The 18,196-nt window shown below is 38.7% G+C and overlaps 1 protein-coding gene across 3 annotated transcripts in view; it reads right to left on the bottom strand.

The window, feature by feature from the left end:
* Positions 1 to 16,860, bottom strand: part of LOC140946115 (dual specificity tyrosine-phosphorylation-regulated kinase 4-like) — a 29,831-nt gene extending 12,971 nt beyond the window's left edge. Inside the window, exons 1-8 of one of the 3 annotated variants that reach the window (XM_073395189.1) lie at positions 16,622 to 16,860; positions 16,317 to 16,416; positions 11,347 to 11,417; positions 10,990 to 11,047; positions 9,172 to 9,234; positions 7,934 to 7,963; positions 5,854 to 5,922; positions 834 to 895 (exon numbers count right to left, since the gene is read on the bottom strand). In XM_073395189.1, coding sequence (XP_073251290.1) covers positions 834 to 895; positions 5,854 to 5,922; positions 7,934 to 7,963; positions 9,172 to 9,234; positions 10,990 to 11,047; positions 11,347 to 11,417; positions 16,317 to 16,409 — 446 coding nt within the window. In that variant the 5' untranslated portion in view covers positions 16,410 to 16,416; positions 16,622 to 16,860. Of the gene's footprint in view, positions 1 to 833; positions 896 to 3,630; positions 4,402 to 5,853; positions 5,923 to 7,933; positions 7,964 to 9,171; positions 9,235 to 10,989; positions 11,048 to 11,346; positions 11,418 to 16,316; positions 16,417 to 16,621 lie in introns of those variants that run through there. The other 2 variants (XM_073395190.1, XM_073395191.1) reach the window with 2 other exon arrangements.
* Positions 16,861 to 18,196: the final 1,336 nt, after the last annotated feature.

Here is an 18,196-nt window from a genome sequence, read left to right as displayed (position 1 = left end):
TCTAAGAAATTGAATCCATTCAAAGATTTTCAATCTGACCAAATACAGGGAAGTTCTCGTAAAATATTCACAACTCATTACGCGTGAAGGAATGCCGATTTGAATTTGACACTAGTTTCGGGGACGACTAACGCATTCATTTGTCAAATAATCAATTCATTAATAGAATCTTGAGGGGTACGCTTGACCTGCCTTGACTGTAAATCCACCGTGCACGACGTTGCATTTATCATTTTGAAGTAGCTGATCAACAGAATTGTCTAATCAATATATTCAGTCACAATTTGAAAACAAAAAGCAAGTGTTTAAACATGGTCAGGGAGCTTCCAACATAAACGGCAGCACCACTGTTTATTTTTAATATTTACCACCTTTCATAACTAGTCTTCTTTACTATGGGTCAACGTCAAATCTTTGAGAAAAAGACCTTATACCATAATGAATGTCAATGAATGTGAATGTGAATGAATTACTGAGTGTAAGTTGAGGAGTATCTTTAATTAGAAACTAATTCGTTTCCTTTACACGCTTAAACTGGCCTTGGAACAAACTCTCTGCTCTCTGGGGGATTTGTAACAAGTCGCGCGCGAGCGGCAAGCGAAAGGATACGCCTCTCTCGCGCGCGTTCTCTAGCAGCTCGTTTGGCTCGCTACTAGCGGGTAAACTCAACAAACGCATGTTGAGCTTGGCTTTAGCCGGCGTGAAGAAGAGAGATGGTCAAATTTGGGATCAAATACAAAGTGGAGATGATAGATGACCACAACACATCCACTTAAGGCGGTGGATGATAAGAAATAATTAAATAAAATGAAAGTAACGCTTCTTTATCTTACATAACTGGAGCGTGTCTCTTCGATCCCTGCTTGCTGTAATCACTCAAATTAAGATTCTGCGTCTTTAAAAGAAAAAATATACGTATTAATCATACGTCTTTATTCGGCGATTACGATCATCACTCAACCGACACAGTAGGGGTGGGCGATACCAGCTGACAGCTGCCCGGAATTCGGTACTTTAGAAACGAGAAGGTTACTGGAGAACGAAATGTGTTACGCAATTGTTTGTGGGTTTGTTACTGGGGACGCGCTGGTCAGCTATTGGCCAATTTTCTATTTTTTACAGTTAGCATTAGATAAGAGAAGGAGTGAACGTCTTCCCACAGTGCATTGCGATTGTGTTTCTGACAAGATGGCGGAGTTTTCCATCGCACGTTTTCCATCGCTTTGTCCGATGCTCGTGATTACTCATTTTCGAAAGTACCATATTTGGAACGAGAAGAAGAGGTAGCTGACCAATCAAACTTCGTACACAACGTGACGTAATTTTACTTCATGTTCCCGCGCCCGCTTGAAAAAAATGGCCGACAAACGGGGGAAAAACTCCCGAAAGCCGAGAAAGCTTTCAAAGGTTGAGACCAGGAATCTTACCGAAACACTAAGCAGGATATTATTGCCTTACCACCCGGGCCAAACATAACATTATGAAACCCGTTGACGTTCTCGCAACTTCTTGAAGTTGTCACTTCAAAAAACGATGCCTCGTTGACCCTCTGCACAGTAAACTTATACTGCAAATAGGTTTTTAAAATTCTTATATTAAAAGTCTAGAATAAACAGTGAAAAATATTTTCGAATAAAATTCATTAGTTGCGTATTGAAAAGTGTCCAAAACCTGAACCTGACATCTTCGCAAAAAGTGATGCGTGTAATGAATGTGAGAAGCATTTAAGCTTAAATTCAGCTTGGATGTTGTAGTCACGATCGTGTTTTGAGCTAATTTTAGGAATGAACAAACTCAATTTTCTGTAATTTTTCTTTACCGCCGAAGAGAAAAATTTATAAAACGTCTATGAAACATTTAAAAATACACAAATTCCCTTTCAAAAACGTAATTGTCTTGGCCATAGAGCGCAAAATGTACCTGAAAATTCAGCAAAAACTTCACTGCCTTGGTTGCATTTCAAAACAGACCATGCGCTCCGTGGAAAAGAAGACAAGTTTGAATTCCTCGAAGGACAATTTCTTGATGAAAAGCTTCCCTTCCTCCACAAAAAGAAAGCTGAGCATTCTTTTGAACTTTTTCTTTCCATTTTTTGTCTTTTAACGGTGTATTTTTAAACTTGAAATGCAGAACTCTTGTCTTAAAACATCTCAATGGTGATCGCGCGGCAGCCATTTGTTGAAAATGCATATCTGTCAATAAGGTTTCCAAATATGGTAAAAGTGAATATTCACGAGCATTGAACGCGAGTTACACGTTTCAACCCCTTATGAGTTTCTGGTTGCACTTAAGTCGTTCTTCATGTAATTTTACTGAAAAAAATTCTGGCTTCAGCCGATGTTACCCAATGCTAACCATTTTTCACTGACGTAACAGTCCCAGAAGTCTTTGCGAAAGTCAACTCAGGCTTTCACAGTTTTCGTCGCGTTTCTAAAAAGGCGAATTTCGTACAAACTTTTGATGGCACCGCGCATGCGTAGTACTACACACAAGGACTAAGTACTGAGTTCAGTGGATTTCAAACGAAAGCTCTTGCATGGTGAGGGCTTCGAGGAACAGTGCACTTGATTTTTGCAGGTTAATCCATCAACTTTAACTTTATGTTTTGTACAACAATAGAGCCTACGGGGACCGTACTGCTTTACATAGTCGAATTACAGCAACGGGTAAATTTACAATGGTTCTCGCGGGAAACTTTCCTCAAAGGCAACATCGTTTTTTGTCCTGGCTCACGAAACCACTTGGTTCTACATATCAAAAGCAATTAAATATGGTTGCTGTATTTTGTCCGTAATATATCAAAGGATAAAAATTGCTGTCATAAAGAACTATATAAGCGGAAAAAAGTAATTAAAAACGCCAATGCGCCAGATAAGGAAAAACATATAAGCGTGAAAGCTAGGCAAATAATAAAAGAAGGAAATCTAAGCCAAAGAGAAGGATTTGAACTATTGAACGAATAAAAAAGGTTTTGAAATTATTTTCTTAATTCTATAAGTTATTGCACAAGTGTTTCCTTCAAACTCCAAAATGCAACTGTCCGATACGATCAGGGGATAAAAAGACACCTCCAGGCGATATATCTATAGACAGTTAGCCGGTCGGTACAGGGAAAAAATCAATTTTAGTAAATTATCTTTGGGCACTTCCTTAACAGACATTCAAGAATCAACGTCGCACTCGAAGATTCTAACATCGAACAAAACTAGGAACGAAAAAGTATATATATAAAATAAAGGAAGAAGATAAAAAGAACCACACCACATCCTTTTCCGTATAATTACAAAACCAAAAATAAAAATAAAATGGAGAACATTTATATTCACTAAAAATAGTTAAATAACCGGGGAAAAGAGGCGAATTTGCATTGAACACACTCTAAGGAAAACTCGAGGTTTTCAAGAGCGAAAACCGGCAATCTACTTTTCTAGTTCAAATATTTGTAAATTATTTACTTTGCGAAACACAATTAGTGTGCTTAGAAAACAAATTCACGTTTTCATTGCACTTTTACAAAGACAGGAAAAATTTAAAATATTGCGCACACAGAGAATACAAACGACATTTGTTGCTTGGAAAATAGGTAAAAACTGTACCTTAATGATACGAAAACCTTCGTAAATTTCTAACCTTTTTACGCTGCAAAGACTGTAGAGAGCCGGACAAGCCGGTGAAAACTCGGATTTTCATGTTTCCGCGTGTGAGGGACGTTGTATTTTGAATCGATATTCCCGTCTTCTGGTTTGGTTTTTGTCCATGTTTCACCATGCTTCAGCTTTCAAAATCCTGTTCGCTGCGTCTCTCAAGATAATTCCAGCTTCACTGCCGTCACAAATAATAATCTCGATGTTTTTAATTTGGGCACAGGGCTTATCTACAAATCTCGCTTCTCAGGGCCACATCGAATAGAAAACCATGCAGAGGTTCTTTACGTGAATGGAAATATATAATTTCTTTCAGGAAAACAATGAAAACGCAGCATGAGCCGCCATCATCAGCAGAAGAAGGAAAAGAAAAATAATAATTTACCAGAATAAAACACCAAATACATCTGTCCTTCAGCGAGAAAAAAAAAACACGTTGCCAGGCAATAAGGATCGCCGAGCGGTTCAAGATATGAATTATTCAATTTACGGAGGAGTTAATGGAACAAGGGAACGCAATTTCCACCTGCCTTCGATTCAATTCATCATAAACACCTCGGAAGGAACACCATTCAAATGTTCATATCCAGAGTCCTCTTAAGTGTCAAACGCCGACCAAAAGCAAATGAAGTAATGAGAGCGCTAGTAATTTAAAGGCATGAAGAAATAAATTCTCAAAGAAACAAAGCGTTAAAATGATTTAACATCAGCGCGTCGGCAAATCGCTTGCGACACGTTCGCCAACACAGAAAAGAAAAGTTATTTACTCTAGAGCACTGAATGCGAGTATAATTGAGGGGCATCATACAGGTTTGAGCAACACCCATTAACACATAATTATGAACTTCTTAAAGCTAGCAGCGGAACAGGCTAGTGGAAATCGAAACCGAGAATTCATACAGCTGTTTGCTTTTAGTCAAAACATTAATTCGACGGTCTTACTTGGGTTCTTAGAAAGCTCTAAAACTATCCCCCTGCTGATCCCATTAAAAGGAAAAAAACTGCCGAATTATTTCAATATCAGTGCCGCAGTTAATACAGCTTTACAAGTTTTTTTTACTAGCGTGGCATTTTTTCCCAATAATTTTTTTAAAGTTTCGGTTCGGACAGTGCAATTATCATTAGGCCGAAGATATATCACATTCAAATTACACTTTGTCTATAAACAGAGGTAGGGTAAGCTGATTTCTATAACAAGTAAGCGAAGAGATTAATATCACCGGGGTTAAACTAAACAAGATTTTTTTTACTCCAGTGGTATCTGACCCAACATTATAAATTTGTAAAGACTTAAGTCCCTGTTATACACTACGAGTATAAGTTTTATTAGACTACAAAACAGTCCGTATTTTCGCGTATTCAAGTACACGCGAGCAGTCAAACAAAAGGTCTGGAATGAGGCTTACCGAGTTCTTTACTGATTTTGAGGAAAAAACCGACTGTTTTGTACACTAAAGTTTACTAGAAATTTTGTTGTGACACAAGTTGCAAAAACATTGTCCTGCGTGACAGAACCTAAACGAGGAGTCTATTTAAGAAAATGCTAAAATTCGAACTACAGAATAAGAATGTTGAGGTTGAAATTAAAAGCGAAATCCTTGAGAACGTGGTATTAGGAGCAAAACTAGGGCTTATGGGGGCATTATGGTTCAAAGCAGTGTTTTTCATTTATTTCCGCACTTTTCCTTAAATATCCAGTTGAATATCTAGACAAGATTTAATTCATTTACAAAATGACTTCATGAATTTAGAGTCCTTGGTTCGATAATTTTTGGAGAATTTTTGGATGATTGTATAAAATTTTGGAAAATTTGAGAAGACTGGATTTTGGAATTGTAAAAAATTAAAGTATGAAGTGAATAATTAGTGGACAAATACAGCATAGTCCACCACTGCAACAAGGTGCCTCTGGGACCATTAGCGGACAAACTGGTTTATCAGGTTTAACTACTTCAGGGTTTTGCTTTCTTGTGCAAATTAGGGCTTTCGCTATTAAAACCTCGCCAGGATTACCAAATTTAAATATCAAAGAAAAAAGGAAATGAATTTTGGTAGTAGTAGTAGTAGTAGTAGTAGTAGTAAAGTGACGCCATCGACCAAATGGCCTTTTCGACAAACATACCGAACTCGGCACGAAATATGTTTGCAAAGCGAAAAAAAAACCTATTCTCTTGCTTTATATTAAGAACAGACAGAAAATCGTTCCTACCTGTTTACTTGAACTTTTGAGAATATTTTGCTGATTCAGCAGCTGAGGAAGTTGATCTGAAAATTTCTGCTGAGTAAAAAAAACGACGGATAAACATTAGCCGACTGAGGATTATCCAGTATAGGTCTGTTAAGAACATTTAGAATAACTTGGGCAAACCATTAAAGCTAGTAACTTCGTACAGACTGGAGTTGTGTAGGGGAAAATGAGGCAGGATTAGACCAGTCCGTAGAGCGCTTGACTGCAGAGCGGGAGGTCGTGGGGTCGATTCCCGGAGCCGCACCAATACTCAGGGTCTTGAAATAACTGAGAAATGAAAGTCTTACCTTTGCAATGCGTGCAAACGGCTAGACCTTCGCGTGGCTCGGATCACCACGTAAACTGGCGGTTGCGTCTCCAGCAGGAGACGTAAAAATAGTGCCCTAAATTAGTACTTTCGTGCTAAATACTTTGACATTCAAATAAAGTGCATTTATTTATTCATTTATATATTTATTTTTAGGGAAAATGAGGGGAAAGTGCCCAATGTCGGAGCTAAGGTAAAGGTCCTTATTTACGTCTGTAATTCGAAACAGTTCTCGAGCTGACAACATGAGGCCAACAGTTTGTTCATTTTACCCTCGCTCTACATCATCATCCATTTTATGGTAGCTTAAATACTTAAGGCTACAAAGAAAGGAAATAAGACGTAACAGGGATTTGACGTCACACTTGGGCGGAACGAAACCCCCGTACGCACAGAAAGCTGCACACTTACCGTAAATCCTCTGTTAAGCCCCCCCTCTCAAATAAGTCCCCCCTTTTCAGAGGAGGAAAGTTAATAAGCCACCCTCTCTATTAAGCCCCCCTTCCCCTCCCCCAATTCTAATTCTTCACAAAAAGAATCAACGATTAACGTGGACTGATCAGTTATGGTTTATTCATAAAAATTACCGAAGAACATGAGGCTGAAAGCACATTTTTGAAGAATAAGAATTTTGTTTTTGTTACTTTTAAGCTCCCACAAGTGAATTAAATACTTTTGACAGTGACTTTAATTGTACAACGCGTAAGTCTACTCTGTCTCATACCACGGTATTTTTGCTACAGGTGATGAGTTTCGCTAAATTAAATAAGCCCCCCTCTCTATTAAGCCTCCCCTCAAAAGTGCTTGAAAAAAAAAAAGCCCCGTGGGGGCCTTAATAGAGGATTTACGGTAACCGACTGCACTAATCCTAATTATTCTTTGCATGGCAGTGTAAGGCTACATACAAGTTCACTTCAGTTTGTATTATGCATTTACGGCAGCCCAAACGGTTACGATATCTATCCGTTTACAAAGTTGTCCACACTGGAGACTATTCACGAAGATGCCCTTTTACAATCGTTCACTTGTGAACGGAAGTGTCTGCAAAGCACTACCGTAGACTGCCGCTTACAAGTCCCCCACCCCCCCCCCCCCTCACCCCAGCTAAAGGCTTATCAACTTGTAGACGAAAAAAGACAACCAACTATAAGCCCCCCTCCCCACCCCTGATATAACCCCCCCCCCCCCCCCCCCCACTTTAGCTTGTACTGAAATTAATTCAATTTATTATGACGTAAAGTTAATGCAAGACATATTTTGGTTAGCACTGCTATTGCTGGTTTGCACGTGATGTCACTTCGGCCATGTTGGCGCTCAAGAACATAAGCATTTCTTTTCTCTGAGAACTAAACCCTATTTTCATGTAAATTCTTCGCGAAAAAAAAACTCTGTTGTTTTGACCCCAACACGGCGGCCTTGTCACGTGGTTGCAAACCAAGAATGGCTTATTTCGAACTGCTTTCTCTATTTCGGTTATAAGCCTCCTCGGCTATATAAGTCCCTCAGTTTATAAGCCCTGTTACAACTCCTTGCGAAGATGTATACACTCTAAACCCAGGGCTTACACGCGGCACTTTACGGTATTTTGTATGTTTATAAAGGCAACACACGTGTGAACATACTCTAAAGTGCTCTCTTCCGAGGCACGAAAGATTGCAAAAAGGTTCGCGCTCGAAAAGAGCAGTTGGGCAGACATATCCGTGATTTATGAGTATATAAAACTTGCAAACACACCTTTCCTTCTTTAAGACTGTGGTCATCACTCTGTGAAATACAAAAGACAAACCGTATTAAATCGATATCATATTGAATGACTAGAGTAAAACGTACTGTACAAGAATTTGTATGTTACTTAACGTTATGGCTTGTAAACCAATTACACTTTATACACACTGTTGCGTGAAATTGTGACTCGTTGCGTAAAATTGTTGGAAGTAAAGTATCACACTTGCATATTTTTTCTCACACACTGAATACCATTTGTCCTAAGCGTCTCTCCCGAGTCTCGGTCTCTGTTTTCAGCCTCGTTTCAGACCTTTTGTTTGACTGCTCGCGCGTACTTGAGTACGCAAAAATACGGACTGTTTTGTAGTCTAGTGGTTCTTCCACTACAGTACCTGATTCCTGGTCGAATTGGAATTTGGAAATGTTGGTTTTTGAGGACAAGGGAAAACGGGAGTACCCGGATAAAAACCTCCCAAGCAAAGGAGAGAACCAACAACAAACTTCAATCACAACCATCACAAAAATTTTACAACAAGCAAGGGAAAACGCAGTTGCACGGTTTAGCAAGAAACTAAAACTGAATCACTTGATGATCGTGAAAACTGATACCCTAAATTGTACCTCCTGCACAGTTTCCATTCAGTGTGAGAGAACTTCATTTCTTGCCTCTTTCGCAAGCTTAGCTGGCAAGAAAAACATTTCTTTCTTCTTTATGAATTCAGTATCGGCTGATTTTGACCCTGAGCTTTCTAAGCGACGCCATTTTTTTTGCTGACACCATATGGTTACTGCTATTGGCTGAAAGGCGAGTTACTCTCATTAATTTTACATCTTTTCGTTAATTACAAGCTCTAATTAAAAGTTAGCAAAGCGTAAGACAAAAAAAAAAACTAGACAATATCTGCGGCATAAGTCGAGTACGATGATGTACATCAAATTCTTTTTGTTTGAGAAAGGAACCCAGAAGCGTTAAGCCTGTAATTCTCTAAGCTGCCCCAAAAAGTGTAGATAGACAACCTTAGCTGCAGCAGCATAACTTCAACATCATCACCATGATCATTATCTTTTGTTTCTCCCCATGTGGGGAACACGGCAAGAAGTAGCCTCGCTCCGCGAGTCCCTTGCGAGTTCGGACGTGACGTCACCCCTCAATTCCAAGCCTTCTACACTGCCACTCGCATAGTGCGAATTGACCTGGATACGAGGCTGAACCGGGAGTAGCATAAAAAGATGTTTGCTCAGTTTACCTGTCCATGATGTCTATCGGGGCCAAGCTGCGGTAGTGTTCCAGGAAGAATACTGGTCATTCGCTGCAAAATGAAAACAACAACAACAACAAAAAGATTTACTAACTAGGTACAAAACAGGGAGACTCACTATCAATAATTCAGAAAGGTTACGTTCACACGACAGCGGACGAATTTTTGAGCGGTTGAAAATCTGTGCGTTTTGGTGTTCCGTTCACACGTAACCCAGTGTCGCATCTAGACCTTTGGATAAAGATAATGATTGCGGTGCTTGTACACGAAAGCGAAGGCCCGTTACGAAAACGCAGACATCGGTAGCTACTCTTGCATGACCCGGGTTGGCACACAACAAGGCAAAAACGGGAGAAAAAGACCTCTTCGTTCAAATTAAATACAGTTTGAATAAATGAATTTTGAAGACTAGCATGAGATTCCCAAAGAGGCGAGAGGGGATGGGGCCCGGACTTATAATTTTTTTCAAACCACCTTTATTTCTTGCCGAATTCCGGTGACATTTGTTCGATAAAGGATTCCAATGCATAAGATTTTAAAAAAAGGCGATTTTCCGGCCGTATTGAGGGGAGAATGGTCTCCGGTCTCCCGTAAATTAGGTTATAAACTCTTGTAGCCTGTGGAAGGGAAGCGAGGAATTGGAGAGAGAGGGTCCCTTTTCCCTTTCCCAGTTTTCTCCCTCTCCCCCTCCCCTTCCCCTTTTTCAGCCTGGCACGCAGGCTAAACTCTTGTGCTTCAGTCATCTCCTGCTCCCACCCCCCCTCCACCCCCCCACTCCCCCACCAAGGCATTAGCGTTTTTTTTTTCTTGGATAGAAAATGCCCAGGGGAGAGGCCACGTAAGCTGCCAAATACCCCATAGCGGGAGGGGACAAAACAAGACTGCAAATGCCTCGCCTCTGGATAGTTTCTAACCAACACTCAGCACTGTAGCAGTTTTTCTTCGTTGCACAGTACAGTAACTGATGGCGGTGCCCTTTTCAGTATTTTCATAACTGATATTTCATTTCCATACATCTGCCTCCTCTCCATCTTTTACAATTTTTAGTTAGAGCATTTTCCAATATCTTATACCGCTTTAACTTGTCTTTATAGTCCACCTTTTAAATTTGCAAACCTACAAATGCACTCAATGACGCACACTGGCTCTGAATGACGGATCTGATAGGAACGTCGACTCGTGCTGATCGCTCCCGATCTCGCTATATACAAGTGTAAGGTCTGGCTTGATGAGCAAACAAGAAATGCATGCACGAGAAAACATATCTTAAAAAGTCTCTTAGCATGCGTAACAAGCGTTTCGGTATGGTTTCGGAGCAAAGAAAGACAGAGGAACGACGAGAAACGGGATTTTTTTTTAATTTGGCCGCGAGAAAAATGGAATGTGTCTTTGACTCTCGTCCCTTGTTCTTTGCTGCGAAACCGAAGCGAAACCGCTCCTCTCCAAAACGCTTGCTACAATCTATGCCGGCTAAAAGTCTCTAAAAGTTTTTACACTCCTATCACTACAACACTGTTATTATCAATAGCATTATCATTATTGAGTTCCGTATAAAGAAAAACCAGTCATTACAGGTCGCAAAAATTAGTTTCTCCCAAAATCGTCCATCAGCAAGGTTAAATTCTCCCCAAACTTTAATGAGTGTCATTCACACGGCAGGCTTTACACTGCAGAACAAGCGTTTTTTTTTTCGCGTTTTTTATTCGAGCGAAGGCAAGCGCAAGGCGGGCGTGGAGTGCGAAACACGTGCGATGGGGGAAGGCGCGGAAAGCTTATTAAGATAAAAATTATACAAAAGTAGCATACCTGTTGGCCTCGTACCAGTGGCTTCCCTTCCGTGTACTTTAAGATAAGCTCATTTTTGCTGTGAAGAAAAAAATTCCTTTTTACCCTGCTACACTTTCAATTATTGCTTAAAGGCAATTAACGGACCTCACTACTGAATGTGGTGAAAAATGCTAGTTTTCAATAGCGACCAAGAATAAGCTCATTCTCTCTTGATAGCGATGGACTTGGGGAGTCGTAAACAGTAAACGAACATCAAACAAAGCCTATCAAACACAAGCCAAGGCTATGATTTTTTGGAAAACCCCAGAGAGTGTTCTTCTGCTACTTATTTCAGTATTTTGCCACGTTTTAGACTAACTGACAGGTATAAACTACCTCAAATAGCCACTGCTGAAGGTGCTGTTTGAGTGAGAATTTCCTCCGCGGTGGTTTCCTTGATCAGGGCTCTGAAACCACAAATAAAAACAAGTCACATCAGAACTGCCTGTCCTGATGGGACGCAATACTGTGGATTAAAGAGTAGGGACACAGAGGGTTATGTGGTTCCCCAGGGGGATGGGGTTCTCCTGGAAAGTTTGAGTGGTGAATGTGGCAAAAATAGTCTGATCATAAAGCGTACAAGGCAAACTTTGGAAGATTTAAAGCAGCGGGTACTATACAATTTACAGTCATAAAAAAGTGGATATGAATACGAAGGTCCTGAATCTCGGAGCTGTCATGAAGGGCCGCAACCCGTAACACCCACTACCGCTGAGCTCACTTAATGTTACGGGTGATCTAAGTGGAAAAAATAAAGGTGGCACTATAAATTTTTGTGAGATGTTACTGGTGAATCTTCAATTGCTACGGCTGCTTCAAAACTTAATGACAGCCCTGAATCAGAGGAAGATATTTATCCCTGCCAAAGAGTGATGTCAAATGTGACGAACTCAAGCTGTGCAGACTTACAAAAACAAGTCAGATATATTTCCTGTCGGTCACTTTAATGCACATAAAATTCTTAAAAGTAAATTGAGAATTGAGGACACGAATTCTGTGGAGAATTGTGCGCATAAGTAGAAACTGGAAGAATTTTATAAAAAAATATACACATATTTTGAGGTGGTTTTTGTTTACGAGTCTACATACTGCTCAGACATAATGTACTTTGTATACAGTAATAATATTATACACTGTACTTGAACATATACTTCTAAGATGTACTACTCTCAACAGTAAAATATACATGACCACAATGAATAATGAAAGCTATTGTTGTGTGCTGATTTCACTTCCATGAAAGAAGTTTGATGAAGCACCATTAAAAATCATTGACGAAAAAATAAAATGCAATAACATACTGTTTTAGGGCACTCATCAGATGGTGAATTGTGATGTTTTTTGTGCTTGGGCATTACAGCAGATCCCATGATGGATCCAAGGATTTTAATCCACAAATTATTTTCCAAACTGTGAATGTTGACGTAGAGTTACCAAAAACTGATGGCCAAGGTTACAGCTATATTTTTAATATTCAGAAATTCTGAACCAAGGTCATAAAAAATTGATGAATTCAATATGGAAATTTCACTAGCAGTTGGGCATCTGTCTTTCAATAAATTTATTTACATAAAGACAAGAGAAATGAGTGGTAAAATTATTCATCTCCATTTACTGCACCTAAATATGTACAAAGTAGATTTTTAGCAGTAAAAGATGATAGTTTTAAAAATAAACTAAATGAGATTTCGAAATTTATGTGTTTTACTTTAAAAATATAGATCTTTTTTAAGTTACTAATTCAAACTTGGTGCAAAGCAGTCAAAGACACTATCACTCAAGAATTTCAGTCTGTCTTGAAATATTGAACCATCACTGACAATGACTTCATATGATTAATGAGTGGTACTCATTCTTAAACTACATAGAATATCTATAAAAGTGATGGCATTCATTTTTAATAAATTCTTACAAGATAGTTTTAAAATTATAAATGTATTATTTAAAAATATTCCTATATAAAATGACCACCAACTGAGCTCATTATTTTTAGATGACACATCCAATATCCACATCCACATCCACATTTATGAAATGACATCTGGAGCTACTGTACTTCTTACGTCAAACGCAATGTCTACTCAAGACAGACAGCATCATTGCACTTTCTTCCCTCATACAATGTAAGATAAATATTTATTATATTAACACCAATGAAATACCAGGTGATCTTTCGTGCGAAAACTTGATATCAGTCTTCACATGTGAAAATATCACTGTTGCTATGACTACATAATAAATCGTGCCTTTCACACCAAAAAACTATTAAAGTGAAATGGTTTGGTAGTTCATTGGTGTTTATATAATAGAACATTACATTGCTGCTTGGAGATACGAAATTTCTCTTCTCGTGTTGAAAAAAAAATTTCACTCGTTCGCTGCGCTCACTCGTGAAATATTTTTCAACACGCGAAGAGAAATTTCGTATCTCCGTGCGGCCATGTAATATCCTCTATTTATTAACAAACCCATAATCCTGTTAAAATAATACCTATAACGATAAGCAAGGCAATAACACCATAAACTGCTGATCTTTTGGATTGAGTTGACTGCATGTATTTTCTTTTGATACAGTCAAACCCTGTTAACCCTTTAAGTTCCAACAGTGACCAACAGCAATTTTCTCCTAACGATACCCATACATGATCATGAGATGAGGTTATGAGAATTAATTAAATGATCACCTGATCTTTTATCAAATTCTCTCAACTTATTCTTTAAGGAAATGTATAGAGATCAGTTTGGAGAATTTGTATGTGGATATTGGGCCTTAAAGGGTTAAATATACGTCGAACACTGAGTGGGCTACAGAGAAAATGCAAGGGCTTGCTTTTCCCAGGACACAAAAAACTGTCTCTATAATGAGGTGTCCATATCAAGCAGGTGTCCATTAAGTGGGCTTTTACTGTAATAATTTCATCATTATAATAAATAATTGGGAATTTTAAAAACAGTAGCAGGGGTATAGATGCAGTTTTTAACACCTCGGTTGGGGGAGATCATTATTATAAAGGTGCTTTAAGTTAAAGGATGCTAAATACAGGACATATGTTTCCATTATACAACAGGTATGAGCTTAAATATCAAGAAATTTACTTGTCTTTGTAGTGGGTGATAAGGTATAAAAATCAAGTAGTGCAATTTTTTACTTTAACTAGTAATAATATTATTATATTAAAATTCATTTGATATTTGACAGAGAGAAATGAGATGTTTTGGGTTACTAATTAAGGGCTTTAGACAATAACTATTGCTGGACTAATTGAACAAAAGAGGAATTTGTTTTAAACAAACAAGGATTAGTGGATCAAAAACAACACTTTTTTATTACAAATTCAAGGTACGTAGGGAGGTATTTTTTTAAAAATCACCTTAGAGCCCAAGGGCTAAATATTGCATAATTTTAAAATGCAAACTCTTTGCTATTATTTTTTTCTTACAGCATTGGGACTCATACTTCCTGGGAAAGAGGAAGTGGAACCTATGAGAAGCATCTTTTGTTAATTTAACTTTTAATTAATAATTCCCCGTAGGGGCGAGAGGGGGTCCATGACACAGAAAAAGAGGCAAATATATCTATTGCAAAATAACAGTGTTTGTAACTTTGCCACTGTTTTTTGTTTTAAACAATGTAGCATAGATTTAATGTTGTTATTGCTCTTTTGGGGGGGAGGGGGTGAGAAGCTTGGATCCTAAAACACTTATAAGTCTATACACAGGAACATCATCAGCTGCACTTTGCAGCCCCATTCTAAACTATGCACCGAACACTGATCACAGCTACCAAATCCCTGACTTAACATGAACCATAAACTCATACTCACAATTGGTTTTAATTTCTCCATCCTAGACAAATTAAAACCCCCACAGAAATCAAAACCTCTTCAACAGCCCCAACCTATGTAGGCCATATATGAGGTCCTCTTAGGGAGGGGGGGGGGGGGGTCATATGTCCCTAGTCTGAATTTAAATATGGTTGTTTCACAATTTGGGGGGTGGAGAATAAGGCCATGTCCTGTCGATTTTTAACCCATCTTTCTGTCGTTTGTTGCCCTTTCATCTAGTCCTAAGCCACTTGTTCAAGGTTATGTTGCTTGTCGGAACACTACAATGAGGGACAAAAGTGTTGAAACACTTCTATAAAATGGACCTTTTTTTTGAACATACCTACCCCCTCCCCCCAAAACCAATGTTGTATTTTAGACCCTTGAGTCTTTCTTTTACTAACAACGTTGATTGGGGGGTGGGGAGGTGTATGGCATTTAAAGAATAAATGAATGAAATTGTTGATAAAAGCACCCGTTTTAGACAACTGTGTTGATTACTTTTGTTCCTGATTGTAGTCTCCCCCCTTGGCCCCACTTTCTTCACCCCTGGAGTAAAGACCAATTTAAGCTGTGAAGAAGAAGTTTCAATAACTTTTGAAGTAGGTGGAAGTTTAAGGCAATTCTTGTAAGTGTTAAAGTGAAAATCAATAACTGCCTAAGACCAAGAGAGTTTAGGGGCTTATTGAAGGCCTAGCTTGTCAAAGCATGCCTTATTCAGGGTTGTCACTAATAGATTTCAAAGTGCCGGATAAATACAACAAGGAGGCGGGGATTCAAACAGTTTAGATGGATTTCTTTTGGTTCTATTTTTCTTCTATTTTCCAGTGAAAGTAGCCAGGGGCCACATTCTTAGTAGCCAGGGGAAATCTTAATGTCAACCGGCCCTGCTTATTTCTTCATGTGTGTTTTGTGAACAACCCCCTGGATCTGCAGCCAGGCTGGTGATTTGTACTGTGTCACTTAAACCATGCAAATGTGAGAAACAGGACATCCAGTGAGCACAAAGAGTTACATGAAAACTAATGATATTCCTTTTTGTGTTATTCATAATAGCAGAGATACAGGCAAAAAAACAAAGTTAATATTAAATGGAAATTAATGAGTTATAAAGTACGGTTTAACATTGGTTCATTCATAAGTCAAACCAAGACTATAAACTTTCATATTATCACTGTGAGTTTGCGGACTTACAATTCAACTTATTTAAAAAACTAAGCGTACACTGTACATAAAAATGACATGCGTTTTATTTTTTACCTTTTATTTCCGCCAGTCTTTCATACGCATTGTCAAAAAACATCAACTCTATTTTCTGTTTGTTTAAAACAATGATTTTGGTGGAGTATGGTCGTCTACAATGATCAATAATTCTCCCACGATTTGAATGACTGTACTAGTATGCAAGAAGCGAATTCAAACCAACGGAATTTCCTTCGTTCACAGTGCATGAGCTGGTGCTTATTAATTTTAAAAGCTTACCTGTGATATGTTCAAAGATTTCTTCGATCTCGTTTGCTTCAAAAAGGGAAGTAAATGCTGTTTTCTGTCCTTGGATCGATCGTCTTTTCCCATTTTCAGTCTAAAGAAATAACACGCGGAGATTATATTTAATAAACATAAGATTAAGCTTAAGCTTACATGCACCATTTCAATAAACTCGCCACTTAAGCTCTCTGCGTGTAATTTGTAAACAGCATCTAGAAAACTAAAATATTTACCGACTAAAAGGTGTTAGATAGCATTTCTCTCTGATCTAATAATCTAGCCTAAAGTTCAATACTCACTACGATTGCTGCTGCGTTCATTCACAAGATATTTGCTTCCACTTGAGAGGAATTGAATGGAACAAAAGCAATCAAACTCATCGCTTGCAGGGACCTTGCATGGGCCGTGAAAACCATTTTCCATCTGCATCCATACCCTTCTTGCTAGTTAACAGCATACAATGCTAACAGGAAGGATATTTTCGTAGAACTTAACGTTCCTGTATACTTTTTGAGGACACTTTTTGACAGTTTCTCCACAGCTTGCGAAAGTGCGCGCGTGTCTGACACCTTGGTTGTCAAATATCACCATAGAAACCAGCTGATAAAGAGACACGTTGATTACTTCATTTACGCATCATAACACTTCTGGGATTGAGTTTACACAAACAAATGTTGGACCACGGTAAACAAACATTTGATTTTCAATCAAATCGTCGATATTTACTTTGCTAATATTGTGAATGAGTTTTATGGAGAAGTTGGCTATTTTGAGCGAATTAACACGTTTGATTAAGGGACCCGCTGTGTTTGTTCCTTTTCCTGATAAAGAAAACATAGCCTGTGAACAGGCCCTAAACAGAGAGCCTGTTCACAGGCTAAAGAACACAGGCCAGGGGCACTTTCCATTCAGCCCGAAATTCCGGAAATTTTGGTTCGAAATCAAATGGAACAGACCATTTCTGTTCTTTCAGACGGGAATATTCAGGGGCACCCAACGTCAATTTTCGGAAAATATCTGTTCGGAACACGATTTGAGATCTAGAACTTTTAGAACATTTGTTGTAAAATTTATTGCTTGCCGGCCTCTCCTAGGATTCAAGGATCTAAAAAAATGGTGTAATGCCCATTTTTAACGGATTTTTACCCTAAAAAGGTCACCTAGAATTTTCGGGAGCCTTTTTTCTGGCTGAAATTATCGAAAAGGTAAGTTTTGATCCCTATCATTTTCGGATCACTAGACTTTCAGCTAGGAAATCCGAACAGATGAAAAATTTTTAGGGGATAAAAATATGCCTATATCTACCGTTTAAATACTAAAATACGTTTAACAATGCTATGTTTAAGTGGTTTGTACTATATTCTCGTTGGGTACCCCTGAATATTTGGGACATACGATCTGGTCATTTCGCTGGTTTCCCCGCGAAATGACGTCTTAGGAAGAAGCACAAAAAAATTCCATACCAGTAAAGTGTCACTACCCTGATTAGGCGGGTAGTGCTTCTGATTGGTTAAAAACTTGCTTCAACCAATCAGAAGCACTATCCAGATCTGGGTAGTAACACGTCATCAGTATGGAATTTCTGCGCTCGTTTCCCAGGCTTCATTTCGCAGGGAAACAAGTGGTGACGTCGCGAAATGTCGGCTGCTTTCTCAAGTTAAAATGAATGTTCATACAAAGTGTTTTGGGGGTAAATAGGAAGTATTATGGGCAACACCAAAATAGTGAATCGGCTATTTTAAGATTGAGGCTAGGTCGGTTTTGCTCCGAGTTGCATTATGGGGCTTTTTTGGTGCGAAATCGCTCCCTTTTTTGCCTTCTACCAAGTTGCGCAGGACACTGGGACAAACTTCGTCCCCCAAAACAAAACAAAA

The sequence above is a fragment of the Porites lutea genome, chromosome 8 (genome assembly GCF_958299795.1).
Source record: "Porites lutea chromosome 8, jaPorLute2.1, whole genome shotgun sequence".
NCBI lineage: Eukaryota > Metazoa > Cnidaria > Anthozoa > Scleractinia > Poritidae > Porites > Porites lutea.
This window is presented reverse-complemented; position numbering and strand designations above follow the sequence as displayed.